At 53.1% G+C, this 26,834-nt stretch overlaps 13 protein-coding genes across 13 annotated transcripts; 5 read left to right on the forward strand and 8 right to left on the reverse strand.

Moving 5' to 3' along the window:
• Positions 1 to 412: 412 nt before the first annotated feature.
• KD926_010980 (uncharacterized protein) lies at positions 413 to 688 on the reverse strand (the record flags this gene model as incomplete). The annotated part of the gene is made up of 2 exons (XM_053095953.1): positions 413 to 579; positions 628 to 688. The coding sequence occupies 2 exons, from the start codon at positions 686 to 688 to the stop codon at positions 413 to 415; spliced, it is 228 nt and encodes a 75-aa protein (XP_052959789.1).
• Positions 689 to 931: 243 nt separating this feature from the next.
• Positions 932 to 1,243, reverse strand: KD926_010981 (uncharacterized protein; the record flags this gene model as incomplete). The annotated part of the gene is made up of 2 exons (XM_053095954.1): positions 932 to 1,063; positions 1,124 to 1,243. The coding sequence occupies 2 exons, from the start codon at positions 1,241 to 1,243 to the stop codon at positions 932 to 934; spliced, it is 252 nt and encodes an 83-aa protein (XP_052959790.1).
• A 584-nt stretch (positions 1,244 to 1,827) lies between these two features.
• KD926_010982 (uncharacterized protein) lies at positions 1,828 to 4,824 on the forward strand (the record flags this gene model as incomplete). The annotated part of the gene is made up of 1 exon (XM_053095955.1): positions 1,828 to 4,824. One exon carries the CDS (start codon positions 1,828 to 1,830, stop codon positions 4,822 to 4,824), a length of 2,997 nt encoding a protein of 998 aa, XP_052959791.1.
• Positions 4,825 to 5,003: 179 nt separating this feature from the next.
• KD926_010983 (RTA1 domain-containing protein) lies at positions 5,004 to 6,169 on the reverse strand (the record flags this gene model as incomplete). The annotated part of the gene is made up of 4 exons (XM_053095957.1): positions 5,004 to 5,724; positions 5,775 to 5,939; positions 6,002 to 6,101; positions 6,151 to 6,169. The coding sequence occupies 4 exons, from the start codon at positions 6,167 to 6,169 to the stop codon at positions 5,004 to 5,006; spliced, it is 1,005 nt and encodes a 334-aa protein (XP_052959792.1).
• Positions 6,170 to 6,297: 128 nt separating this feature from the next.
• On the forward strand, positions 6,298 to 7,790 carry KD926_010984 (uncharacterized protein; the record flags this gene model as incomplete). The annotated part of the gene is made up of 3 exons (XM_053095958.1): positions 6,298 to 6,622; positions 6,763 to 6,869; positions 7,068 to 7,790. The coding sequence occupies 3 exons, from the start codon at positions 6,298 to 6,300 to the stop codon at positions 7,788 to 7,790; spliced, it is 1,155 nt and encodes a 384-aa protein (XP_052959793.1).
• Positions 7,791 to 8,606: 816 nt separating this feature from the next.
• On the forward strand, positions 8,607 to 10,567 carry KD926_010985 (Zn(II)2Cys6 transcription factor; the record flags this gene model as incomplete). The annotated part of the gene is made up of 4 exons (XM_053095959.1): positions 8,607 to 9,252; positions 9,318 to 9,631; positions 9,696 to 9,829; positions 9,889 to 10,567. The coding sequence occupies 4 exons, from the start codon at positions 8,607 to 8,609 to the stop codon at positions 10,565 to 10,567; spliced, it is 1,773 nt and encodes a 590-aa protein (XP_052959794.1).
• Positions 10,568 to 11,973: 1,406 nt separating this feature from the next.
• On the forward strand, positions 11,974 to 13,706 carry KD926_010986 (putative cytochrome P450 oxygenase; the record flags this gene model as incomplete). Its single annotated transcript, XM_053095960.1, has 5 exons — positions 11,974 to 12,184; positions 12,234 to 13,093; positions 13,159 to 13,269; positions 13,320 to 13,486; positions 13,532 to 13,706. 5 exons carry the CDS (start codon positions 11,974 to 11,976, stop codon positions 13,704 to 13,706), a joined length of 1,524 nt encoding a protein of 507 aa, XP_052959795.1.
• A 265-nt stretch (positions 13,707 to 13,971) lies between these two features.
• KD926_010987 (uncharacterized protein) lies at positions 13,972 to 15,079 on the reverse strand (the record flags this gene model as incomplete). The annotated part of the gene is made up of 3 exons (XM_053095961.1): positions 13,972 to 14,259; positions 14,332 to 14,773; positions 14,838 to 15,079. The coding sequence occupies 3 exons, from the start codon at positions 15,077 to 15,079 to the stop codon at positions 13,972 to 13,974; spliced, it is 972 nt and encodes a 323-aa protein (XP_052959796.1).
• A 3,106-nt stretch (positions 15,080 to 18,185) lies between these two features.
• Positions 18,186 to 18,794, reverse strand: KD926_010988 (uncharacterized protein; the record flags this gene model as incomplete). The annotated part of the gene is made up of 1 exon (XM_053095962.1): positions 18,186 to 18,794. The coding sequence occupies one exon, from the start codon at positions 18,792 to 18,794 to the stop codon at positions 18,186 to 18,188; it is 609 nt and encodes a 202-aa protein (XP_052959797.1).
• Positions 18,795 to 19,607: 813 nt separating this feature from the next.
• On the reverse strand, positions 19,608 to 21,073 carry KD926_010989 (putative pectate lyase; the record flags this gene model as incomplete). The annotated part of the gene is made up of 5 exons (XM_053095963.1): positions 19,608 to 20,064; positions 20,170 to 20,229; positions 20,300 to 20,483; positions 20,532 to 20,713; positions 20,784 to 21,073. 5 exons carry the CDS (start codon positions 21,071 to 21,073, stop codon positions 19,608 to 19,610), a joined length of 1,173 nt encoding a protein of 390 aa, XP_052959798.1.
• Positions 21,074 to 21,502: 429 nt separating this feature from the next.
• On the reverse strand, positions 21,503 to 22,718 carry KD926_010990 (isopenicillin N synthase family dioxygenase; the record flags this gene model as incomplete). The annotated part of the gene is made up of 3 exons (XM_053095964.1): positions 21,503 to 22,225; positions 22,282 to 22,350; positions 22,404 to 22,718. 3 exons carry the CDS (start codon positions 22,716 to 22,718, stop codon positions 21,503 to 21,505), a joined length of 1,107 nt encoding a protein of 368 aa, XP_052959799.1.
• A 379-nt stretch (positions 22,719 to 23,097) lies between these two features.
• On the reverse strand, positions 23,098 to 24,351 carry KD926_010991 (uncharacterized protein; the record flags this gene model as incomplete). Its single annotated transcript, XM_053095965.1, has 1 exon — positions 23,098 to 24,351. The coding sequence occupies one exon, from the start codon at positions 24,349 to 24,351 to the stop codon at positions 23,098 to 23,100; it is 1,254 nt and encodes a 417-aa protein (XP_052959800.1).
• Positions 24,352 to 24,912: 561 nt separating this feature from the next.
• On the forward strand, positions 24,913 to 26,552 carry KD926_010992 (uncharacterized protein; the record flags this gene model as incomplete). The annotated part of the gene is made up of 3 exons (XM_053095966.1): positions 24,913 to 25,071; positions 25,143 to 25,335; positions 26,245 to 26,552. 3 exons carry the CDS (start codon positions 24,913 to 24,915, stop codon positions 26,550 to 26,552), a joined length of 660 nt encoding a protein of 219 aa, XP_052959801.1.
• Between the last annotated feature and the right edge of the window lie 282 nt (positions 26,553 to 26,834).

The following is a 26,834-nucleotide window of genomic DNA, read 5'->3' on the forward strand; positions in this document are numbered from 1 at the left end:
GGGTTTATCTATCAATGTAGTAAGTATTACAGTTTTTGCATCCAAACTACCAGAAAGAGCTAACCAGAAATCGATTCTTACATAACTCTAACACCATTCCTAAGAGCAACACCAATAGCAGCACAACAGACAACTAATTCTTTTCTCTGTAAGATCTTCAAACTATGCATTTGGATATCGGACAAGGCTAACCTGATTTCAACAGCCGCGAAAGGTATGCAGACTAATAAGGGATCCAAGGAGCGAGAGTTCAAGACCGTCGCTGGTTTCGTCGATGGTTCGGTGAGAGGTTCCAGTATACCCTCTTCTCCTCCGGAGTACCCTATTCTGGGTCACAGGGGAGGTTGTACTTCCCCAGAATTTCTTTCAAGGGTTGCCAACAATCGAAGCGAACATCGTCTACCGGGGGGATCTACTTGTTTCTCGCCATCTCAACGTAGATCTCGTGCATGATCCTCCACGCTCCCGGATCGCCCTTCTGTTTGGCATATCGCCCATCCGTGTATCGTCGGGCCCATTTCCGGAAGGGCTCGGCAATATCCTCCAACTTCAGATTGATACCTCGTTTTAGCAAGTCCCCTGTCAGGTAAACGAGTTCGATGTGCCAGTGGCATAGCAAAGTCATACCCTCAAGGTCTCGGAGAACCAGGCGGAACATGGCTACTATGTAACGGGCTGGGGTTGGCATCTGAACGGGATATCAGATATTGTACTGGGGACACCTGGCGGTTCTGGCTCCCATCTCGATGCGTGTGTCATCTGTAAGCATGTAGTAAGGATCGTCCGGGGCCGGGCGATCGATAGGGGGATCGGGGAATGACCAAAACAGCCTCGACTTGGGATAGAGAAAGACCCGGCAGGTCATGTCGGCGCCTCCGGGTCGAGATTGCCTCGGTGGGTAGAATCCATAAGTATGCCAGTGATAGTCGGATTAGGGATGGGCCCGGGCCTCCCAGAAGACGCTGCATCCATTGCGGCCCTGCTTGCAGGGCGGGAACTTCGCTGCGTCGAGAGCCTGCGCGGCCTTCCCAATACATTCGTCGGGGACTACCCTACCACTGAACTACAGATTGCGTTAGCTAGACTGGCTGCATAGTCAGATTTTTCGTGGATAGTGACTTACAAAGGGGAGGGTGTCGACCCCCATGATGGAGAGAGCCGGCTCGGCCCAGATGAAATTCGGCACTCCGGCCTCGTCGAGAAGACGTGCCACGTACGCCTCCAACTCGGACATCCCAATCATTCCTTAAACTAACAGGAAGTTAACTCAACCCTCCGTAGGCCTTGTGTCTCCGGGAGGCCTAGATGCATATCCCAATTTGGCCGCCAGCAGTGGGTTCTTTGTCGTGTCTACTCAGTCACCTTGCTACCGCGGATTGAGTGCGGACGCCGCTTTCATCTAGTCTGTTTACTCTCGCGCTCCAATTCGACAAGCTCTCTCTCCCTTTATGTTCTATGGCCTTCAGGCTATCGGTTTGGTCTCTTGGGCAGGGTTCCAACAAGGGATATAGATAAACGCGCCACGACACAGGGATGAGGAGGATCCCGTTCACACTGGGTTTGACGCCGAATTTCCAGTCTTTGGGCGTCAAGAAATGTTCTAGGATGCGATAACAGTTCGTAAAAAGCGACGCTTGGAACAGCGATTGGTCATTGTGCTTCACCTTGAGATGGTAGGTAGTAGGTGACCCTGGCGCCGACTCCGGGCCGAGGATCAACGCTGGACCGAGCATTCCATTCCATGGATCACATCAATGATCGTCAAACGTCCAGGTGGACATCCATCGCCTGGTATTTCAGAAGCCTAACACCGTTCGTCGCATCGCCATGTCTAACTCCCGGTGTTCGGCCGAACCGTTGACAGAGTCGACGAACAAAGAGATCGCACGTCGTCAGATTCCACTGCCGGGATGGCTGGATCATTTCAATGCGCGCGACCTTAAGGTGCTCTTCCGCTGCTGGGTCGCCGCATGGATCGCGTCGCTGTTAATTTTCATCGGCCCTGCATTGCATAGGATCAGAATCGCCACCTTTTTCGCCGCTCTGGTGCTGTACATCGTTCCCCCGGGCGGCATCCTGTCCGTGTACTTGCTGGCCTCGCTATCCCTCCTCTTCGGCATGTGCCTCGCCTGGGCATGGGGCCTCTTAACCATGAAAGCTGCTCTTGCGGCGCGACCGGATTCGCAAACACAGGCTCGTCTGCAAGCACTGCAGCAGCAGGTTGCCGCGGACGCTGAACAATCCGGCCTGCCGGCATCACTATTGACCCAGAAGGCTGTGTACGACGGGTTCATGCTGGATGCGCGAGTGACCGTAGTCTTCTACGTCATGATATGTCTCTTCGTGTACACCGTCTCACGACTCCGCGTCGCCAACCAGAAATTTGCGCTGGCCCAGATATTCGGCATCATTATTGCCGACCTATTCCTACTGTTTGGGCCCGTCCTGCCATCATTCTCGGCGCTTCTACCCAGGGTCCTGGTTGAGCCAGGCGCCATTGGCATTGGTTTAGGTGTCGCATGCAATGTTGTCTTCTTCGCGCAGTCAGCATCTAGCACCGTCCTTACAAAGGCGGAACAACTCGTGAGTATGGTCGACAAGCCACTGCAATGCACGCGGTCGCGTTTCTCGGGGAAAGCGGTCGACCTCGGCGAGCTCGAGGCATCCAAGGCAAGGACTATAGCACTCCTCAAAACCACAGAACCGGCTCTTGCCTTTCTTCCGCTAGATGTCTCCTGGGGCCGATGGAGTCCCGAGGATGTTAAGTCTCTATACCAGCCCTTGCGGCGGGCCATGGTTGCGGGCCTCTCGCTGCTAGATTTTCACATATCGCATGTCCGAACCGACAAACAGCTAGAACAGGTGCCCCGATCCCCAGTCGAAGGTCCTAACATCGATCCCGGGGAAAAGCCACCCCAGGTCGGTCGCCATCAACTGCAAGAAAGCGCCGATTTCCTGCAAGCACTGCGGAGTCCAGAGGAGGCAGAGATGCGCGCACATACTCGCAACGCCTTACAGGCCTCGACAGCCGAGTTGTTGCATCTTTCCTCGGAGTCGCTCATCTGGGTGGCAGAGATGATCCACACCGTGAACTCGGAACATTGGGTTCGTCGGACGTCTTCAGAGCGAATCACTCACCTGCTCACTCGGGGCCAGAGTCTTCGTAGTAGCCTTGAATCTGCACGAGAAAATTCCCGGACAAAAACCACAGCGCGCCTACTGGAAAGCCATGCAGAGATGTTTGACGCCACCGGTCAGCTCAAGAGTCGTGATCAAATGGGCCCTCACTCGCTTCGAGGTCTTGTTCTCGGGATGGTCGTCGAAGAACGCATCCTCGGTGCCGCAAAAGCCATCGAGGAGTTGCTGACGCAAGCCACGCACCTGCTGCAAGATCGGAGCAAGCTCCGACTCTGGCTGCCGTCACGCCTGCGATATGCTTTGTCTTGGCTGGTCAATCGGCGTCACCCAGCCCCAGCACCCGATCTACCGGCCGACGGAGGGAGCGATCCGGACCTCGTGGCGGAGCAGACGAAGGAAGCACATCGCCGACTGCGTGTTAACCGTGGCCATGGACGACTAGTCCGACACAACTTTCTCACGCGGGCCATCGTCACCATCTATCAGTGGCTGACCAATTCCGGCGGGTTGTACGCCCTGCGCATGGTGGTGGTGACTATCGCGACTGCAATCCCCGGGTCCCTTCCGCACACGGCGGGCTTCTATTACCGCGAAAAGGGCATCTGGTGTCTCATCACGGCGCAGACCACGCTGCTGGTCTATATGGCCGACTTCACCGTCTGCCTGGTCGGCCGCACGGCGGGCACCGTCGTCGGCGGCGTCATGGGCATGGCAGCCTGGTATATCGGGTCGGGCAACGGGCCGGGCAACGCGTACCGATTGGCTGCCAGCACAGCGGCCATGACGCTGGTTCTCATGTGGTGGCGTCTCTTCCTGCCGCCGGTGTTCACAATGGGAGCCATCATGAGCGGCGCGACGTTCATGCTCGTCCTCGGTTTCAGCTACGACGACACGCACATGCCGCAATACGGGCTTCCTGGGCACGGATATACAGCCTTCTACAAGCGACTTGTGACAGTGCTGCTGGGATTCGTGGCAGCGTTTGTCGTCCAAATCTTCCCTCGTCCGCCGTCAGCAACCCGACACACATGCCAGACGCTGTCTAACACAGTACGCACCTTGTCAGATCATTACGCTCTTCTCCTGTCGCACTGGGGACGTGCACGCCCGGAGGGTAGCGGGGACGAAACCAGTCCTGTCGGCGTCGTCGCCGAGAAGATCTCGTTGGACGTTGCCGAAACCCTTCTCTCGGCGCAGCAGAGCATCGCCCTGCTCAGATTTGAAATGACACTGGGTCCATTCGACTCACAGACCCTTTCCCAAGCGGCTCGCCTATGTCAGGACATTAACCAAGCCTTAGGGCGACTATTGTTACTTTCAGACACCCTCCCTGGCCACCTTCAAAGTCGATTGTCCCACACCGTCGGGATCCTCGATGACCGTCATATCGGTGACATCATGGGCGTCCTCAGTATCATTGAGCAGGCGTTGCGACTGGGGCTTGCTCTCCCAGAACGACTCCCCACGCCGTTGATCAAACGCTGCTATGAGTCATGGCACGAAGAGCACCGAGAAGCGCATTTAAGTACCAAGCTTGTCCAAGACGAGAACTATCGCCGGTACTGTGTTGGGATAAGCGCTTATCTCAAGTTCTTGGCCGCTATAGATGAAATGGTCCTGGTGTTGAAGGGAGCATTGGGCGAGTCGCATCTCGTTAGACAATGGGATGGAGATGAACTGGTTTAGAATTTATTCTTCTCGATTTGCGGCTATGCAAATTCTTTAGAAGCTCGCTTCCCAGAAATTATGCATTCTTCTTGTGTTTGATGATGCTCGGCTCTGCAAAAAGGTTTATTTTATTCGTACTCTTCACTTTGAGTTTCATTTCCTCGTACCGATCCCCGTCTTTTCTGTAACCCGGCCCTTCAAACATGATCATCCTGGACCTTGGCATGGCCATTCTTTTCCCAGAACGGAGGCTGGTCCTTCTTTGAATCTAGCCACCCAAATGGATCCAGAAGCGTGACGAGGAACGATCGGTTATCCTTCCATCCTGGGCCCTCGAGCTCAGTGACTCCATCCTGGGCAAGGTAGATGTTGCGGTGCTGGGGCAGGTAGCGTCTCGGATGCATTGCGCTCCACAGCAAGTTATTGATGAGCATGAGCGTCGCCTCGAAGCCGTAGAAGAACCACTCATATCGCAGGATCGGACTGAGGTCCTCCGCCTTGGCATTCGTTGGGTTAATCGATGAGATGCCAAAGTGCTCGATGATGCGATAGATGCATCGGACCAGGATTAGAAGGGTACTGGCATAGAGAGTCCAGAGCGGAGCGGAGACACGCTTTGACCTGATATTACCTTTGGCGCAGCGATACTGGAAAAGACCCGCGAGAACACAGAAAAGCAACAGTACGGCCACCTGCACGATCAGAGAAGTCTTCATCAGGATGTGGCCGAGTTTCTGACGGTCCTCGGGGAGCCGGTTGTTGGAAATGTTGGACACACCCAGGGCGTTCATGACCTCGACTACGACCGAGAGCATGCCGAAGGTGGTGAGAACGCGGCCGGGGTGCATGGGAGAGTGGTAGGGCACATAGAACAGTACGCGACCGAGGATGTGGTAGTTGGCCAGTTCGAGGAGTGGACTGCGGGCATCAGTCAAGTACCGAAGCATGCAGTAGCGAGGGAGACTCACGGAGCCATGTAGATCAAACATGTGCTGCCAATGTAGAAGTAGAGATTGGTCCTGTCCTCCGAGTCAATGTAGTTGAAAGAGCCGTATTGACGCAAGGCAAACCCGGCAGTAAACATGAAGCAGCAGACCAGGTGCAGCCACATAGTTTTGAAACAGTTGTAATGACTACGCTGACTGTCAGATTTGTCTTCAAACTAGACCTCCTACATCTTTCTATCAACACATACCGACATTGCCATGTGTGGATGAGTCCCAAGGCCGCAAAGCCCACTGCAAATATTACCGGAGCCCATTTGTTCGGGGCGTAGATGAATAGACTTCCTTTTACTAAAAGGTGTCAGTATTATCTTCATGCGGACAGGTGCAGAGCAAGTACCTGGTTCTCCGTGAGCCATTTTGATTCGGTGTTATGTTGATAGCAATGGATATAGGGAGACTAGAGACCAATGACGGAATATATAGTCTATCAGGAGCCCGATCAGGCATCCTGAAGCTATTCCAAGATAGATGTGAATGTAGCGACATGGCCCCGTTTCAAGAACCTCATGATGCTATCCCCACGACCCTCTGTAGAGTTACTGCCCGATCGGGCACTTCGTGGCCTCAGGCATACAGTCCCGAACGGGACAAGCGACGCGCCAAAACGTTAGCGCCGCGGACTTGGACCGCGAGGAGGTCTACTCTCCTTCGCTCTCCTTCGCTCTCCTACCTATCCGCGCCTGCGATGAGTGGCCAGAGAGCAGTCCTACCGGCAGTCCAGCACTCTTGGCTGACCCACCGTCCCAGTCCAGCACGGTGGATGGGTCCCGCCGAATTCCCCAAATCGGTCGCGATGCAGCACTGCAAAGGTGCGCCGTTAGACAAGGCTGAGGCCTGCCCAGGGGGCAACCTTCCTTTCTAGAAGTCGTATCGCTCGATACATTCGGACCTGGTTAGCATGGATCGATGTCTTTGCTTCACGAGCAATTGACGCCTCAGACTCATACAGGAGTGGCTTGGACTCTAGAGGTCAGCACAGCCTATAGTCAGACTGACGTGGGCCCCGTGCTGGAATATAACCCCGGTCTCCCCTGGTGCGAACTCATCGCGCTGCTGGTAATCTGAGGGTCTCAATTGCCTCGTACTAATACTCAACCTACGGCAGTCCATAGATCCTCAACGTCACATTCCTGGTCCAACAATGGCCCACCTATCGGAGCACGACAGGTCAACATTCAGCCAAGCACCTCCCCGCTATACCGCGTCCAATGAGTACGACCAGAATCCTTTTTCCGATACTCCTGGCTTCTCTAGCTCGTCCGACCCGACGCAAGCTGCACCCATTTGGTTCTTACCAACGCTCAACGGCTACTCTCGGTGGAAGTTCACCTCCACCTTCCACCTGGGCCCCAGTGGCGACGACAAACGGTTCGCCATCTCCACGCACACCACCTTTTGCGCAGCAAGCAGACCCTGATCCTCCATGCCGGCCCCTCGGATAAGGCCCCGGCGCTAGCCTCCATCGAGGGCGGCCAGGCCATGCGCGACCGAGCATCTCCGGTCACCATCCCCCGCGACCAGCAGCCGCCGGTGGTGGAGGCTGCACCATCCGACGCCGTACACGCGCGCGCCGCCCACCTTCGCCATCGACGTTCCGGGCCCCGAGAAGCGCACACAGCGCGAGCAGTTCGAATGGCGCACAGTCGCGGCAACGAGATCTGGGAGTTGACGGGTCACTCGGTATACGGATGGAAGCTGGTGCGCCTGTCGCGAACCGTGGGTCCTGGTAGCGATAACCGACGACAGCGCGCGCTCGGATGCGCCAGCGACGGGCGGGGCGTGGTGGCGGTTTTGGCGCGCAACGTGTCGGCCAGTATGACGAAAGCCTTGAAGTTTCAGTTTCTGGACAGCGGGCTGGACGGCAGCATGGGAGAGACGTGGGAGATTATGGCGATCATGACAGGCTTGCAGCCTTGGTACTACGACATGTTGAGCGCTTCGATGGCCACGACGACCACCACGGCGGTGTTAACCTGACGCAGGAGGGGGCGTGATTTGCTCAAGCGTTGTTTCTATTTATTCAGACTGTTGGTTACGAGGTCTCCTTGCATGGAGAATTGAGAGGTGTGAAACACGGCGAAGGGGAGTCGGGCGATCGGCGTGTCCTGGGATTCTCGTGGGCTTTGACTGTCCGCCGCCGCCTGACAGCTGAGACAACCCGATCCCGATCGTGATGTGCCGAACATGACCGACCGAAGGGAATCAATCACAATATAATTATATGCCTTTATCTATAAGATACAATTCTGACCCTGAATATTAATAGAGCGATCGACAGACCCGCGCTAGGCCCGATCGGGGCATACGCGGCGCTGTCCCCACTGGCGAGTCGATTCCTCAGGCCCCCCACGCGCGACGGCGTCAGAATTTAGTCGCAGACGAGACAAAGTCCTAGCAAAACGTTTTCTTGGGTCCAGGAACGCATCCGCTGGGAAGTCGATCGTGGCCACCGTCGCTGAGGTCAGGCTTTCCCCCTTAAAAGGGCCGATGACCGTGCCGTTGGGTTCGCCGCCCTGCACCTCAAAGCTCGGCGTTGACAACTCCTTACTCAATGAGGCCAAAACGCTGGCCAAGCCCTGACCTGGCGTTTTTAGTCCTTCCTTACAATCTACACGGTCTCCACTGGACAGCGATCTCTTCGATCAGGCTCCGTTAGTTCGGAAGGGAGTATACTGGGTGTCCCAAGTCCCAAGTCCCAAGTCCGCCTTGTGGCCACTATCTAAATATCCTCCCCCCGCTGTCATTTGACTGTTGAGTGGATATAGTACGCTCCCAATAGTTATCACCGACTTCATGGCGCCCGCAACTGCGACTACGACTGCGACACCGACGGGGGAGCGGCGGCAATGCTGGGAGTGTCGCCGCCGCCGCCTCGTCTGCGACTCTGCACGACCGGCCTGCAACAAGTGCCGTGCAGCCGGAACCGAATGCCCTGGTTACAGTGGGAACAAACCGCTCAAGTGGATTACCCCGGGAAAGGTTAAATCCCGGAATAGGGGGAGACCGTCGAGTACGGCCAAGGGTCGCGCTGCGGCATCAGATGCGGCACCTTCTCCTTCGTCGTCCTCCAGCTGTTCCTCTCGTTCTTCATCTGCTACTCTTATGACTGCACAGTCCAATCCTAGTACCAATTCCCATCTTAATGATAATCATAATGCCTCTTTCTCCATTCCGGTTGCCCCTGCCATACCCGATCCCCCGGGACCGACTGCGGCGGCCGCTAGTAGGGCCAGCTTTGATAGCAGCGGCTCCAGTGCGACGTGGAGTCCGAGAACCGACAGTCTGGATGAGCCAATCGGCAGTCCGACTAACGTGTTGTTTGGAGATCCAAGCGCGGGGATCTTCCAGCAGGCGCAGACGGGCAATCTTGTGGACCCGATGCTCTTTATTCAAGACCTGGGAGCAGAAGCCCGCGACTTTGTCAATACCGTCCTCTATTGTAGGTTTCCCTGCCCCCCCGCCGGCTCCGAAAAAGCTTCTTTTACTCACGGGCGGCCCTTGCAGTCAATACCTGCGTGTACCCCGACGTGGCGGCGATGCATGATCTGCCGCCCAACCCGTATCTCGATCGGTTCCCGACGGTGGCGCTCCACCAAATGCCGTTGTCCGTATGCCACACCATCGCCTATTTCGTCCTGGGCCAGCGGCTGCAACGGTGTGGCTCAAGTGAGGCAGACGAGTTCTTGACTCGGGAGCGTTCGCGGCTCTATCACCATCGCGGCGAAGCTATGCGGTGTCTCGGCGAGGATATCGCCAACGCCACGACGCAGTGCAATGACGCCACCATCCTCAGCGTATTGATGTTTTTATTCGCAGATGTCAGTATAAACACGTTGGCCCGTGCCATGTCCTGTATCCTCCTTGTTGACCCTTGAACCACAGGTGCGCCAGTTCGCGGCTCCATATTGGCGGTATCATCTCACCGGTGCCACGCAGCTGATCCTTCTACGAGGCGGCCTGCGAAAGCTCATGCGGTCGTCAATGGCCCTACGGCCTTCTTTGCTTTACTTCATGATGTATTCCCCTGCCTGAAAGTCCCTGCGCCGTTTATCTAGTAGACGCTGACACATTCCAGCATCGGGGTTATGGGCAACACCACTAGTCCCGCAACTAATCAAATCCCCGCCACCTCTAGCCTAGATCTCATCGACTTGATGGCCGAGTCCTACGGCGAGGGCTTTTTACCCTCCCTTTGCTGCCCGCCCACTCTGATGCTCGATATCATCCGCATCAATCACCTGCGGCTCCAAGGCTCCTCTAACCCCGCCGACGAATTCATCCATCTCAGCGCCACCACCCTCCTTGAACAGATCCAGGCTTTCGCGCCGGAGCAATGGGTCGTCACCAGCAGCTCTCCTCGGGAGGAATGGAGTCTGCTCGGTCGCATCTACCAATCCGCCATTGTAATCTACTGCATTTCCTCGCTGCAAAGTGTCGGCGTGTTGCCCTACACTGCCGATCTTGTCTCCGTGCGCGCCGCCCATGGCAGCCGCCTCTGCCTCCTGCTGCGGAAAGCCCTGGCCTCCCCCATGGCGCGGAAAGGCATGACATGGCCACTCGTTGTTGCCGGCGCACAAGCGAAAGGCAGCAGTGCTGGTATGCGTACCTTTGTCGAAACTTCTCTTACCGACATTGGCCGTGACCTCGCAACGCCGATCCCCGGAACTGCACGAGACATTCTGAAGGTATTCTGGGAGTCCGGGGGTGACGAATGGGATGCCTGCTTTAATCAGCCATATGCGTTTGTATCATAATGGGTATAGGTAATATGTTTGTAATTAGTTGGGCTTAAACTTTGCAGCGCGAAGGATCTTTGGTATCGAGGCCGCTGTTTAGATTAATGGCTGGGGTTGATGGCGTTGGGAGGCGAACGGCTGGCTTTTTGGAATTTGCGATATTTTGTACTTAAGACACATCATTCTAGTTGAATCTCTCGTCAAGGAAATCTATAAATGTACGATGCTGGGAAGATGTCTGCAATTGAATCTGTCATGGTGCGTAGATGGCTATCCATGCACGGCTAAGACAAGATTTAGTAGTTGGAAAGGGAACTGTGCACAAAGAGAACACATCCTCTTCGTCGATGTCCTATTGGAAAATGATATCTTGCAGCTGTTAGGTTGACGCAAGCTGCACACACGGGCTAGGCGTAATTGGTGCTATGTATGCGTCGGCCATTCTAGCCAGGCGAATACAACACGGTAGTCATACTTTCATCCACACATGATAGACTGAACCAATGAACTGATATCAATTTTGGGAGTCGCAGCTTACGAGCAGCGACTGTGTGCACTTCTGATACTTACGTCTAGTTTCCAATACCCTAGCTGAATGTCGTATGGAGAGATTGAGTTTGGATGTTAGAATCAAGAAGCCAGAGGTCAATACAAACACATTGTTGCACCCTATCAGACACAAGCACATATTTTCTCTTCGGAGCAACTTACCCTTCGGAGGTTTATAGATTAACCAACCTCTGGAATCATGGTGAGGCACGGAACGGAAGCATTTACTTTCGCCTCGGACAAATCATGGCCTTGAAAGGGCATCACCAGATGACAATGCCCAATCGCATCCCGGTTCTTGTGCCACCATAGCCGCCGTGGATGGTGATACCATGAACACACTATCTTGATCCAATCGGCAATGCAATAATGCAAGAGTGCGGGGAAACCACAGCACGTACATGCGCCAGTGTGCTACCTAGGCAGCAATCCGGGAATCGGGCGAATTGTAGCGACTCGGTCAGATGCACACCAAATATTAGCAACCGCCTGCCATGAAGCGCTCTGAGTCATGGTTGGATAGTGAGATGGCGTGGTGAAGGGGCTTACCAACCATCATTTGTAGGTCTTGCAGTAGTCTACCGTAGACACATTGTGGCAAAGATATAACCGAACCTCGCCGGAGCGTTTGGTATCGAAACATGGAGGTTCTAGGCGAGCAAGAGCGATTAAATCATCCGCCAGTTAGACTGTCCCGTACGGGCATGGTTCTGCGGTAGATGTAGCTCGCATGGATGCTACGACGTATCACAATAACCTGTCAGGTTCCACCCAGCAAGGGGTGGAACGTTATAAAGGCCGCTATGTGAAGGAATGCCGCAAAGAAACTTTAAGATTCATCTAATTCATCAGTTCTGCCAGATCCACTTTCCATCATGCTGGTATCCTTATACTCTCTTTGGATCTTCCTCGGCCTTGTGGCCGTATACCTCGTGGTCAGGAGTGTCTATCGTTTTTATTTCGACCCTCTCAGCCACATCCCGGGGCCCAAGCTATCCATCTTGACAGATCTTTACGAGTTATACTATGATATAGTCCTAGGCGGCAGGTTCCTGTTCCAAATAGAAAAATGGCACGAGCAATACGGTAAACGTGCCTCAGGACAGGAAATTCTACATGGCACTGACCACCACAGGTCCCATTGTCCGCATCAATTATCGCGAAGTACACATTAGCGACCCAGAATTCTACGACGAGATCTACGCCGGCGGCGCCCATAAACGAGACAAGGACCCGAAATTCGTCACGGGCTTTGCTCTGCCCATGTCCATGGTCGCGACAGTAGGTCACGATCACCACCGGTTCCGGCGCAGCATCCTCAACAACTTCTTCTCCAAACGCTCCGTGCTAGAATTATCTCCAATGATAGATTATCATGTGCAGCAGCTCATGCACCGCCTCGAGGAATTCCACCAAGACCAGACCGTTATCCGTCTGGATGATGCTCTCGCCGCGCTCACCTCAGACATAATCACCCATTACTCCTACGGGCGCAGCTGGGGTTATCTGACGGACAAGAACTTCGACAGTCACGTCCGTAATGTGGTAAACGACGCTTCCACTTACGTGCATATCAACCGGTTCTTTCCGTGGTTTGCGAGTCTCCTGCGCCTTGTGCCGGCGCACGTAATGTGTTTAATCCAACCTGGAAAGGGGGTGGTGTTTGACATGCAGAAAACTATCTTTAAGCACTCCCTAGAGCCTAGCACCGAGCCTCTAAAGCACAAAGGAGAACTGGAACGAGGCAATATATTTGAACGATTGACGGACCCGAGTGTTCCAGCCGAGGAACGTACCCTGCCGCGACTGCAGGATGAGGGTATGACGCTTCTGGCGGCGGGCACAGAGACCACCAGTCGAACAATAACAGTGGCCGCGTATCATTTATATCGCGAGAAGGGGATGGTTCAGCGACTGCGCTCAGAGCTGAAGACAGTGCTTCCAACAATCACAAGTCAAGCGACTTGGACTGATTTGGAGAAGCTACCTTACCTGGTATGACCTGCATTTTCATATATCCCAGTTCTAGAAAATGCAATAGAGGCTAAGAATTCTGATAGACAGGCGTCGTTAATGAATCCCTCCGTGTCGCGCTTGGTCTCACGATTCGACTGCCTCGTGTCGCACCAACAGAGGTGATCCAGTATAGGCAATATTCAATTCCACCGGGGGTATGTCCCTTTACCACAAGCCCCAGAAGCCCTATACTCAAGACTCTTAGACCCCCGTCAGCACCTCCTCATACTTCATGCACCGGAGCACTAGCGTCTTTCCCGAGCCCGAGGAATTCAAGCCAGAGCGATGGATCTCGAACGGAGAAATTGACCGACACCTCACACGTTACATCACCTCGTTCACCAGAGGCAGTAGGCAATGTCTCGGTATCAAGTATGCATTCCCTTTCAGTCTCCCATGATCCCGCTAATCAAGCAGCTTGGCATATTCGGAACTTTACATGGCGATAGCATACCTGGTGCGACGATTTGACCTTGAATTACATGACACGCCACCTGAGAACTTGCGCATTACGCGCGACATGGGGGTAGGATTCCCTGACACATATGAGTTCAAGGTGAGCGCCAAAGTGGTTGGGATGGTGAGAGAGTAACATAGTTTGGTAATTTGTCGCGAGATATCAATTTCAACATGTCTGCTACTTTGGATCATCTAATTTGTTGTGTTGTCTTGGAATCTCTGGCATATTTGCGACTTCTGAACTTCATTACATTACACAATATTTACTTGAATTCAAAACGGGGTATATAAGGACCAAAACCGACCTCACAGACCAGAAACTCGGGTATCACATTAATAAAAGCCACCTCACCTTCCTCAGCAACCATGACCACTTCGTCAGAGTTCCAAACAAAAGCCTAGTTCACACGCGCCTGATATATTGGCTGAGCTGGTGGTGGCCGGTCATACCGCGGCGGATAGTTACCACACAGATCTGCTGCGCTGCCCACCATCAAGGCACTGAGAAACGCGCAGGTGTAGAAAAAGTATTTCAAGAAAAGCTGCGCCTCGTACGATCGTTGGAGATATCCGATCGACCCGTAGGAGGAATAAGTGCCATACGCGTTGTGAACGTATGCCGCCAGGCTGAGCAGTGTCATGGCAAGAGAAGATAAGATGAGAAATATAATTTTAATGCGCAGTGACTAGGCTTGTCAGTACTTCTCATTTACGGATCATAACGCGAAAAAAAGCAACACAAGGGAAAGAGCACTTACGCCTCTCCGATAAATCGGGTTCCGAACCAACGCAAACAGCATTGTCCCAGCGGACACAAGCATGCAGATCACACCGATCGCATAGTAAGCGACCCAGATTCTGCGCTGATGCGCAGCCAACTTCGAAATATTAGAGGACAAGCCGTATCGGATTCTGGAAGAAGACGCCGCATCCATAACCCTTGTGCTAATACTGAGCGAGACAATCATAAGGATGGCAAACAGGCCCAGTGTAGCCGAGTGCACCATGAGAACCAAACCACCCATGCCTTTGTTGCCCTGGTGAAGCCTCTGAGAGATGGGGAACATGATTGCCACGATGACTAGAAAAGTGGCCAGGGTCTCGAGCCACTCGATGGCGATGTTGGCACGATATAGCTCATATCTTATCAGGATACCGCATTCCGATAGCGTGTTGAAGATAATATTGAGGGCGGTCGCGCTGGTTGAGATACTTAGCGATCGAGATTCAAAATTATGATTTGAGGGGACAGGGTGAAGCATACAGAATAGCGAAAACAATCGAAAAGAATAGAGATAGCCACAGTAACGGTAATTTGGCGATTCTCTTAGTGCGCTTATGCTTCGCAACGGTAACGAAGAACGCCGCAATAAACACGAGGAAGAACAGGGCATGGAAGGCAATATAGATACGGCTTATAGTTGCTGCAAAGGCACCATAGTCCGAACATTGGCTGCTAGACCCGGACGAATAGCCACCCGAGCCACCACCGCGTCGAGGAGCCATTATGAATTATGATAAATGTGTCAATATGTATGCCCAACACAGTTAATCCCGGCAGGCGCGAGAAGGGCCGACATTTCGACTTGGGGAGTTGCCTCGTTATGTAGGCAATTTCGCCGCTGCGCTGGCTACCATGATCTGGGGCAATTTGGCCACGCTCAGACTGTGGGCAGCTTGAAGAGTCATAGCCTTAATCTGCGGGTATGCATAAAGGAGGAATCCCGTTGGTCGGTTGGGCAAACGGGCTGAGGCTCAGGGACCGGAATACGAGTTATTGTGGTGAAGGGGGCCGTTTAGGGCAAGGCTGGCCAGTCAACTTGACTTGATCAATCCGAGGCCAAGAGTTGAAGACCTCCTAACTCGAGGGTCCGTTTGAAGATCGTGTTCTCTGGGTCTGTTGCTATTTGACCGTCGCGAATCAGCTGCTTATTGGGTTAGTCGATGTGAAGCTAAATGTTGACCAGGCAAGTTGTGGGCGTGACTCTGTCGGCTGCTCTACTGCAATGCCAAATCTCCAAGGCAGAATCAGCCTGGGCTAGAGTCCTACTGATACAGGGCATGACTCTTAAGACTGCTGTCGGATGTTGCTGGGAACAAGATGCTTCTCTATGGCATGATTCCGTCTTTTCTGGGATTTTGTTTCTATCAGTCTATCTCTCTGTGATGTCTTTCTCTCACTCAAATTAGCGGCGCACTAATTAGACCCCTACTTTTAGGCGGATCTGTCCTATTGTGCATTGCACTGTGGGTACGATAATCTGGAATAAACATTGAGCTAGCATCACGAAGTGCTAAATAGTAGCCAGAGAGCGGGTATAACAGTTGCATGCATGACATATTGACAGGAGCTCAAATGCACCGCCTCTTTCGTGTGTTAGTCCACTCAATGCAACATCTCCATCATGTCAAACGCGGAGCTAGAGGTGACCTGTATAGATCTTGTTAAGGTCGGTGAGGCTTCTAGTCCAAGTATTCAATGCTTCGAAGGATGTTTTTCGCTCTTTCCTGCAGCCCGGCTTTGAACTGTCCAGTACGGAAGAAGCTTGCAACACAAATCCCAAAAAAACTTTGATTCTAGGCAGCAACCGCGTAGAGTCAGAAAGATCTTCGAGCGAGTTTATCCTAGGAAAGAGAGATTGAGCCCATGTATGCTAGATGACTTTCTGTTGCAATTTCTTTTTCCATGAGCTACTCATTATTATCGTTTGGCCGGCATTGGTAGCTCTAGTGTGAAATTCCGACCAAATTCCTGCCAGGGCAACCGGGAGTGTCGGTTACACACAAAGCACAACCAGGGATCATGGCATCTTTTCCACGGCTCTGCGTTTATTTTGTTGGTGGAACTACGCAAGATGAGAATTGGTGTTAGTCAAATTCCCAGTACAGAGTAACAGATCCGTTTATCACATCGAGTGGCTTAGAAGGTCCCTTGCTGCCATCTCCACGAAAAGCATCGCCGGGCCAAATATATATTTCCACACTGCGATTGCTAAATACAAGTGCAATAATTACGAATATCACTCTACGTAGGACGTAGGGCAGTATTTCAATTATGATAATTTAGCCAAAAAAAAAAAAAAAAAAAGGCGTGAAAAGGAATAATTGAGCAAGACCACAGCGACCACGATTCTTCCCAGGAGCATACGGAGGAGGAGCATTGGATCCCTGGGGGTGATCAGTGAAGAGGCCCGAAAATTTGACAAGAAAATGCGACCGATCGAGCCATAACCAACTCTTCAAAGTTCAAACTCACCCAGGATGCGACCCTCGACCCTCCTGTGGCGATACGGAGTTGGGGCACCGTCCCCTGACTCAAAAAACAGCCCCTGTGCACAGCATCCTGAGACACTCTATTTTCTTGGCTGGCGTCACGGTCGCAAGTGACGATGCAACAATGTGATCAGACCGGTCGCGAACAGGGATCTTGCCTGTAAGATTGAGAAGTTACGAGAAATACGTGAAAATGGCCGCAATCAAGATAGACAATGACATTAACGCCTTTTCCGACGTACTCCGTAGCTTCGGGATGGACGAATGATTTCATATGCTCTGCGACGCTGCAAGGGGCGAGAGGCCTTCTGGAAGACTGGAACAGCCCGATCGACGTGGAGATTAACCGAGGATTCCACGGCTCCATCGCTGCGACGGCGGATCCAGTTTTACGGAGTTCGCATCGATCAAGGGATTCATTTCCACGGCGCAACGGCTTCGTAGGGGCCTACGGGGAAGATATTTTTGGCCTGCGAAAGAATCCCTTCCCTCCAAATATATTCAGGAGAGAGAGGAATTAAAGGGTCCCTGAATTAATCTATCGTGGACCCTCCTAACATTACAGTGGCTCGCAGCCCCAGAGCGGAGATTTACCGAGGCAGGTAAAGGACAGGACGATCGCTCGTAAGAAATTTCCGCATTGCAGCTGACTTTGAAGTTGTCTGACACTGCGATATGAGAGGACATCAGGAGAGACGAACGGCTGGATGGGTTCGATTAAAGTTCATCAGCCATGCAACAAGCTGACAGTGGAACCATTGAGATTTGTCTGTATCACGGTGGCCTGGAATAAGGCTGAGAGAATGGCTTTGCTTTTCCAAGGTCATGATGCAGACCACGGAGTAAATGGAGGAGAATGGCGTTATACCGTCATGGTGTGATATCACCACATTAGGAAATCCCTGATCTCCTGTCGTGTCTTTCTGACGATGGACGAAATATCATGACGCATTTTGTCGGCCTTGGGGCCCATGTGAGATCTACACTGCCGTCCTCAGGTCTCATAATCCACAATAGCCGAACGATCGCCTGGCCGTTCATATGAAGACTTCAACGGGATGCAGATCAATGGAGCCGATAATCCGTTCAATTACGGAGTATATGCTACTTCTGATTCACTGTTCAATGATACTAGATGAAGACAGATGGTCAAGACACAAATGAAGAGACTGTTTCATGCAAAATCATATGCTCAAGCTAAGGGCCATCGGCCGGTGTTACATTCCAAGCAGAAAACAACCATTACCAATTAAGTCCATCAATCATTTCACAGCCACCATGATAAAGCGACCAGTAGTAGGAGTAGTATTCACATCAAAACCAGAACAACCTAACGTATTTACAGCGCCAAACCAACACCAGCAACCCAGGCGAGCATCCAAGGAGCCCAGTTCTTGTCGGCGAAACCAGCTGCGCCCGAGTCGGTCTCAGAAGGAGAGGCAGAGGCCGATTCAGAGCTCGAGGGAGTGCCCGAGGCAGAGTCGTCGCTGCTGGTGGACGAGGGAGATTCGGTAGAAGAGGCGGACGAGTTGGAATTGGTGGCCGACGCGCTGCCAGACTCGCTGGCCGTGCCGGAAGCGGAGCTGCTGCCAGTCTGTGAACCCGAGACGGCGGTCGAGGTTGAGACAACGTCGGTCGAGGTGCTGACGGCCGTCGAGCCGGTGGCCACGGAGGTCTCGGTGGCAGTTACGCTGGCAGTCTCGCCGGACTGGGTGGCAGTCTCGGTGGCAGTCTCGGTGGCCGTTTCAGAGGGAGGAGCGGAGACTTCGGTCAGGGTAACGCCGCCGCCGCTGGGGGGAGTAGCAGAGTCGGTGAAGTAGGGCAAGCTGAAGTTGGGCTCGCCATTGTCAGTGGCACTGGCCACATCGGTGGCTTCGGAGTTCTGGGCGTAGGCAACGGTGGCCAGAGCGGCGGCCAGGAGGGCCGTAGACTTGAACTGAAGCTGCATTTTGTTTTTGGTATAAATAAGGTGGTATAATCAGACAAGAGATTCTAGTCAAAGGGTATATATATATATGAAGAGAGAGCAAAAAAAAAGGGAGCTTCCAACAATAGCCCCCAGGGAAGGGAGGGCAGCTTTTTATAGCAAGAAGAGCAACTCCACCGCCACCTTCCAAACATCCGTCGCCCTCCGTCAGACTGGAACAAAGCCACCCAAGAATAGGCGCTTTGTCCGGGGAAACGCCAAAAGGACCAACGCAAAGCGGGGCAAGGCTGATTCTCCGCTGCGTCGCCAAGTCGCATCGTCGTCTTGGATCGGCGGGCTCCATTGGCCACGATGGAACGACCGGCGGTGGCCGAGAGACAGCCGAGTGGATCTGCAATCCTCTGGCCGGATCCAGCGGCCTGTTTGACTGTTTCCTAGGCCTTGCACTCCGTTTAGTGTCTACTCCCTAGGCTGGCGCATTTCCCTCTCCTCCCCTGTCGCTGGTCGGGCGAAAGCGCCGCGCCTTTTTCCTGGCTCGTCGTGCCATTCGACCCCATTACATCATTGCATTAGGGCATTGCGCAAGCCTGGCTTGGAGTTGGAGTCCATTCAGGGCTATTCAGGCAGAAATATGTTGGTATTATGCTGTCTGAGCTGTCTGTCATCACGGACTTAACGCTTATTCCCCCCCTCCCCCTCTTGCGAGGTCGTCGTCATCAACAACCCTAACCTAGCCCTTGTTATTCACCATGAATTCCTCCGTCAATCAGCAAGCATGAGGCCAAGGTCAAGTTGAGATCCAAGAATAAAAAATAAAAAATAAATAAAATAAAATCAAGCAGACCAATCCGTCGTGGCCCCAAGGGCATCTCCCGACTTTGGCAACAAGAAATCGCTGGCCTCGATACTTCCGTCGGCTTTACGATCCCCCTGCACCAGACTCACGTCGATACTGACAAAGCTACTGTTGCTCCAGCTGCCACTGCCGTCCCATGAATTCCCTTCGGAAACCTGTTTGTCACTTAAAGAGGTCGGCTTTTCGCCGTTGGCTGCCGCAATGTTGCCCGTCAACGTGGATACGGCTGTCTGGGACCGGAAGCCTATAGCAGCGTTGTTCCAGGCCGTGTTGCGCTTTAGAGTGAAGTCGCCGGGCTGCGAATTGTCGGTGAATCCGTCATGCGAGTTTCCAAAGGCAATGCAGTTGGTGAGAACGTGATTAGCCGGTCTTTTTTCGTCGCCGCCACCCAGTTTGAAGCCGTTGCCGTCACCTTCGAAAGGCTCGAAACCCCATCTATCATGGAGAGCGTCGCGTTAGTTATATGCTATTTATGGGATTATGTCTCACCCTGTACGGACTGTGCAGCTCGCAGCAAGCAGGGTCGGACGCATGTCTTACCTGTTATACCCATTGCCCCAAGACAGGGTGTTTTCGATGGTCACGCCGGATTTGAACTCCCTGACAAGATCAGCCCAGTCCAGTATAATTCACAGCGGTCGGCTGGAGGAGGAATCGACGCATGACATACCAGAGGTCCAGTCCATCGTCAACGTTGTTCCAGAGTCGGGCACCTCGCAGTACGTTGCCCTCTCCCTCGCCCTCCTTGCAGGCGAACCCGTCGGCACTCTCGCCGTTCTTGCGAGGATCCCGATTACCGTACGAATCGAGGTACAGCACCGTGTTGTTGGCGGATGCACCCTCGAGTTGGAAACCTAGGAAGTGTCAACAGTTACCCTCCCATCGCCCCGAACGGGACATACCAGTCTCGTAGTTCTCGCGCGTGATTATCCGCTCGTAGTGGTTGTTCGAGGCGTCCCTGGCATACACGCCGTACGGCCCGTTGATGAACTCGAGGTCGTAAAACTCCCAGTACTCGGCGTCCTGGATATGAAAGATGCCTCGATCCTTGTTGGCCAGCGAGCCGCCGACCTCAGCCGGTGTGCTATCAAAGATAAATGACAGTGTTAGAACGACTTTCAAATTTAGAACCGCTATAGAAGCTGGACACTAACCCCGGCAGGTCTTCACCGTCGATAACGACCTTCTCGCCCTCGTAGGCGCGAACGACGTACGCCGCTCCTGAAGAACCACTCTTTTTGATCTGAATATTACTCGAAGGCGAATAGGTGCCCTTGCGCAGGTAGATGGTGGTCCCCGCGGTGGCTGCGTCGACGGCGGCCTGAATCGACTGCAGCGGCGAGTCGATGTCGCCCGATGCGTCGTCGGACCCGGACGTCGAGACATACAGGTCTGCGGCGAGGCTCGGGGCCACCAGGAGGAGACTATAGAGGAGATACCGCATTGTGAAGGAGCTGGGATGCGTGGGATGACTACGTAGGATATGGACTGCTCTACTCTACACTCGACTCCTGAGTGAGATCCTTCGGATTAAATAGCTGCTCAGATACCATAGACTCAACGCGTGCTCAGTATTCCCCAAGACTCGCTTATCCCGGAGAATCTTCTGCAGACGGAGTATTTCCCTCCAGCCAAGTCTTTTAGATGAGAGGTATGCAGGGAAGAGGAGTGCAGAGCTCCCCAAGGTGCCGCCGGCGTTTCAGGGACCGCGACCCTGCCAAGGGCACTGACAGGCGAGAAGAAATTGGTTCATGAAGATCGCTATCTTAATGCAATCTGTATAGAAATTAGTCCGTTCCATACGGAGTAGGCCTTCCTCTTCTGGTACCCATCTGGTTTCTGGACTAGACTACGCAGTATTCCGTACTACCTCCTACTTCTCGTACTCGCCCAATGCCTTCGCCAACACCTCGGGATACCATTTCCTCCCGACATCCTGATGGCTCATGATCCGATGAATAAAGGTCCCCTCGCCAAACCTCCCCCGAAACATCGTATTGAAGGTGGCTTCCGCATCGGACCGAACCTTCTCGTCTTTGATCAACGCCTTGACGTGCTCGGGGATCGTCAACGAGACATTATCGGCGGAAAGATTCAACCCCATGCCCCGGAACACCGGAATGGAGAACCGCGGCCCCAGCGACTCTCCCTGCGCATTCACAAAGTTCTTGAACGCTAGACTGACGCGGTGGGTGGTGGCAGTGCAAACGCCGCCCGTCAACGCTTCCAGGGCGCGACCGATATTGACGACCAGGGAGTCTGCGATCGGCGGCGCGGGGATCCATTCGCCGGCTTTATTCTGGACCTCTAGTCCGGCGTGAGGTGTGGCTTGCAGGAGGAAGGTGAGAAACTCCGAGTCCTTGTGGGCGCCCACGCCTTGGGTTTCTGGCTCGGTCGACGAGGCCGGCGGAGGCGGATACTTGATCAGCTTCATCTTCTGTTGGGACGGGGTTTCGAAGTACGGGTGCAGGGCCGTCGGAGGAAGATCCAGCGCCTCTGCGATAAAGACCTGGAATTCATCCGCTACCGGGGCCACCTCCGCCAGGTACGCCTCGACGGCGTGGCGGAATCCAGGGATGGCGGCTTCGTCGGGCCACTGTTCCGTTAGTGTTAATGGGAAATGCAGTCGCGTGGCAGCAGCCGGGTGCATACCTGGTTAGGGCCTCGAATGTTGCGATACAAAGGCTCGTCTGGTCCAGGGGGAGGTAACTCGGTTGCAAACTGTTCCTGTCAATGCTACGCTCTACCCATAAATGCGACAGACGCATACGCACGTCGAACTGTTCGCGATAATCTGGCGTCCTCGCCGTGAGCTCTGCACCGAGTCGCGAATACCCCAAGAAATGCTTATTATTCACCATCTCGATCTCCAGTTTTTTCTCAAGTGGGAGATCGAAAATCTTGAACGTTTGATCTACCAGCGCGTCTCGCACCCCGGGGGCAATCGGCGAGTTGATGAGATAGAAGAACCCCACATTGATGAGGGCATCGCGCAGTTCCGCCAGGAAGGTCAGCTTGCTTTCGGGCGAAGTCGAGAGCGTATAGTCCAGCACCGGGATGGCGGTAAATGCATCGGTCGAGGAAGCCATAACGGGTGAGATGAGATAGGATGGTGATATCAGACGGAGAAATGAGAAATGCAAGCGGCGACGAGGCCCTTCATTCCGGTGGGGTTTGCCTCGTTAGTGGCTCTGGCGCCATCGGTTGTTGGTGGATCTTTCTGCAGCACGCAATTCCGAAGGGTTTGGGAGGATGAGGATTGGATCTGAACTTTTGCATATGGCATATTTCTTGGTCCTCTGATGCGATCGCTCTATTATTCGAGTCACTCAGTGTTGCTATAGTACTAACAGATAGCCAGGCGCCTTCGATCAAGTTCGCACGCCTTCGGTTTGCTATGTAGGAATTTAAATAAATGTCTATATTGTTTCGTGTATAGTCCCTCTAGAGTCTATGGAGGCAATCCAGCTAGTTGGCCGAGTTCCGACTCATGATACTCTCATGCAGCCAGTCTCTCCACTCCTGGTCGCTCAGGATGAATCTGACCCGGGCTTCGAGCCACTCCGTGTTCCCCCAGAATCCCCAGGATGCTTGGAATCGACACCAGTCGACCAAAGCCGTCTCCCAGTGTCGCTTAAACGTTGCCCATTCGTATCGCGGCGCCTTGTCGTTCTGGAGAAGACGTGAGTGATAGCGCTGGAGGAGTACCTGCTCCCCCTCCTGTATCTCGAGTTCCTCGGGCAAATCTGTGTCGTCCACCAGCATATGCAGAGGTACCGAGCACGTAAAAAGTTTGGCGAGATCGCAGACGCCCAGGCCTAGGCCAACGTATTGAAAATCAAAGAACGCCACTTTCTCTCCGTCCGTGGTCGTGAAAAGGTTCTCCGACTTGACATCGCCATGGATGTACGACTCGGTCGATCTGCCACACGGGGTCAAGAAGAGCGCAACCATCTCGGCGATAGACAGTGACGAGCCTTCTGGGGTGGTACACAGGGCGTCCGACCACTCCGAATCGGTATCTTCAACGAGAGACGAATACTCTTTCCGTCGGGTCGCAAGATACGTGTAACCTCCATTCAGCCACAGTCCGCGACCACCCTGCTTACTGGCTGTTTGCCGTCTCCTAGATTCTTCAAGCGGTGGTAGGACCAATTGGTCAAGGTCCTTGGGAAGTAGGCTCCATGAACGGCCATGAAACCCAGCCAACCACTCCAGCGCCCCGTGCACCTGCGTGCGACTCAACACGCTTCTCTTCTCGCCGGCAACGGAGAACCTGGGGCGCAGATCCGCCATGATCGTGGCCATCAGCCCGCCCAGTTCCTCGTCATGCACATCCCGCGTCGAAACGAGGCACTGAGCAACGGCAGCCTTATCGCCCAGGTGCGGAGCAACTTCACTGTAGAAATGCTGCTCCACCTCGTAACTGAGGATTTTTCGCAGGTGGCCCTCATCCTCATGACCGCCACTTTTGGTCGGGGGTGAGATGAGCTTCAGGATAAGCGGATATACAGTCCCGGTAGTTCCCCCGGATTTCAGTCCGCATAGCTTGTCGAGACGAACCGCCGCTTGATCGGTGGTGGCTCGCGCGGTGATGGCACATATTTGACCATATCCTGCCCACAGCCTCTGCAGGGTGGTGCAAGAGACGAGCGCCAGCGAGTGTCGCGACAGAAAGGTCTTGGCGACGCGCTCGGGGTCATTGGCGAGTGCAGAGGCCATGGCAGATCGGATACTCTCGACAAGAATTACCAACTCTTGGCCAGTTACTAGCAGCAGGGTGGATATACCTTCTTCTTGTTGTTGTCGCACAAAGAGGAAGAGGATGAAGAAGGTAAAGGAAGACCGGGGATTGCCGAGTGCGGAATGTCTGCCGAGAGGCACGTGATCTCTGGCATTTTGTATAGCCGTCGGTCGAATGAGTGAGAAATATCCCAAATTTTATGATGGAAGCTCATGAAGCTCTGCTTCATGATATAAGCCTAATATGTCTATGGGCAATATGTTCTGTTAGGAATCAGTGACCAATGCGTGATGTTTTCTCAACATATGTTTCACTTTATACTAGATGGTCAGAACGGTAACAGGCAACAGAAAGAAGAAGTGAACATAGACCGTCTGTCGCATGGCTCATCATGCGAAAAGCGATCTTTGATGTACCGGGATTCAAAGAAGGGCTGCAAGGCAAACTAGGAGTGAGTATCATGGCCGAGATCTCCACCATTTGGCGACGCTTGCACCCCGAAAAATAAATCCCGGCTCCAGGCAGTGCGCGCAACAAACATGGCTGACAAAATAACAGAGGCCGCGACTCTGATGCCAACTACTGCTGGGACCAGGCCGGAAAATGTCAAAATAGCATCGTGGATCTTCAACCACGTTGGCGAAGTCCACCAGATTTCTGAGAGCTCGTCTGATATGCAGTTCTGGTTGAGTGCGCCGGTTCCTTGCTGTTGCTTGCCATTGACGGATTATTAGATGTCGCTGTCGCAGAGGGCGTTAGATGACTAGAGGTGCGAGACCTGGTGGTCAACAATGCGATTGAAATGATGAAGCTAGTACCTTCGGGAGAACACCGGAGTGTTCTGCGAGAGAAGATTGCTTCCCTGGGTGGCGCTTCTATCAGGGCGCTGCTGGAGCTGGAAAAACTGGGAGTTCGCTCGGCCTTTACAACGGCCACCATGGCGGCTGCGGAACGGTTTGAAAGTATGTTCTTATCTTAGACTTTTTAGAATTGCAAAGATTGCTCTTTTTACTCCTTCTATGTAAACGGATTATCAATTCCATGGGTTCCCTCTCATTGCGCATACAGGTTTCCGTAAGAACGTATCTTGGGTGCAGCGTAGTATGTATAATCAACACTATGTAGCCTTTGATACACATTAGGAAATCTACCTAATTGCTGCCTCATTTTTCGAGCGCAGTAATCAGTTTGCCTACATTCTTATAAAGGTACTCGTCGGAGTCGGGTTCCCTCAGCACCATGAAATCACTTTGCCGTTTTCTGAGAGAGAGAAAATCTGTGAAAAGTCTCCCTATCAACTTCGCAGCTTTCCACTGTGTGAACTTCGTTATGCCAGAGTGTTAGCCACTCTAACTTGTCCATAAGCACAAATCCCCGCACTACTCGGCTAAGGAATCCGTCTCGGATCGGTTGACGGTCTTCGATGCCGATCCTGATAAGACGTATATGAAAAGGCAGCATCAATCGGTCACCGACTGTTTTACATTTCGACAACGTCAAATCTGTCTCTAGCCCAGTCACATAATCCTTTTCAATCTCAGGAAAAGTTCAACGTGGTTCTTGAAGTAAGACTATACCATCTTTCGCCCACGGATCTCATCCCGAACTCGCCCTGACCTCTTCTGCACTACAAGAATGTTCTAGCCAAGAGGCCCGATAGCTCGCACTGCGACCCAGGCGAGGTCTGGGACATGTTAACCAAGAATGAATGGAACGTGCACTGAATCTTCCGCTACAGCCACGCTCAAGTTTCGCACCACCATTCCAAGGCACACGAGTGCATGGCCGTTCTTTCCAGCACCGCGACCATCCGATTCGGTGTCGGTGACACGTCGCCCGACCTCAACGAGAACACACATGGGTCTTTCTAGAACAGGTTTGGGAGAAAGGTGGTGTCCTGCTAGAAGCCGAGGCTGGTGACGTGTTCATCATCCCAGCCGGCGTGGCACACAAGACGCACAACACCAAACCCGAGGCCGAGTTTGCTCTATTGTCACCAGGAACTGGGCACGGGATCGAAGCTAGTGGAGGTGATTGGGACTTTGTCGCCACTGGGGGTGATTTCGAAAGGGTGTGGTCTGTTCCTAAGCCGAGGTACGATTCTGTGCTTGGGAGCTCAGAGCGAGGACTTTGCAAGACCTGGCGGGGAAGCGACTCTATGCCTAGGTCTCATCTCTAGACTGGCGAGAACCATACCTCATCATAGAGGACATGTGTAAGAGGAATAATTCGAAAACGCTACTTGAGTCTTTTGTGTTCGCCGTGTCACAGGATTCAATTACTCCTCTACGCACAGAGCTGTCAGAGTATGATCATTCATCAATTAGGATTGACGTCAATACACCCCAAATAGCATAAATGTTGAAGATCCGTCGTGAGACGATTGTCTTTCTGCTTTGGACATAGAACATATTGAATAAATTTTAATTTCATCTTTGAAAGTCAATAAAGGTAGAAATCG

Source organism: Aspergillus affinis (assembly GCF_023601865.1).
Source record: "Aspergillus affinis strain CMG 70 chromosome Unknown NODE_8_length_531634_cov_87_933514, whole genome shotgun sequence".
Classification (NCBI taxonomy): Eukaryota; Fungi; Ascomycota; class Eurotiomycetes; order Eurotiales; family Aspergillaceae; genus Aspergillus; species Aspergillus affinis.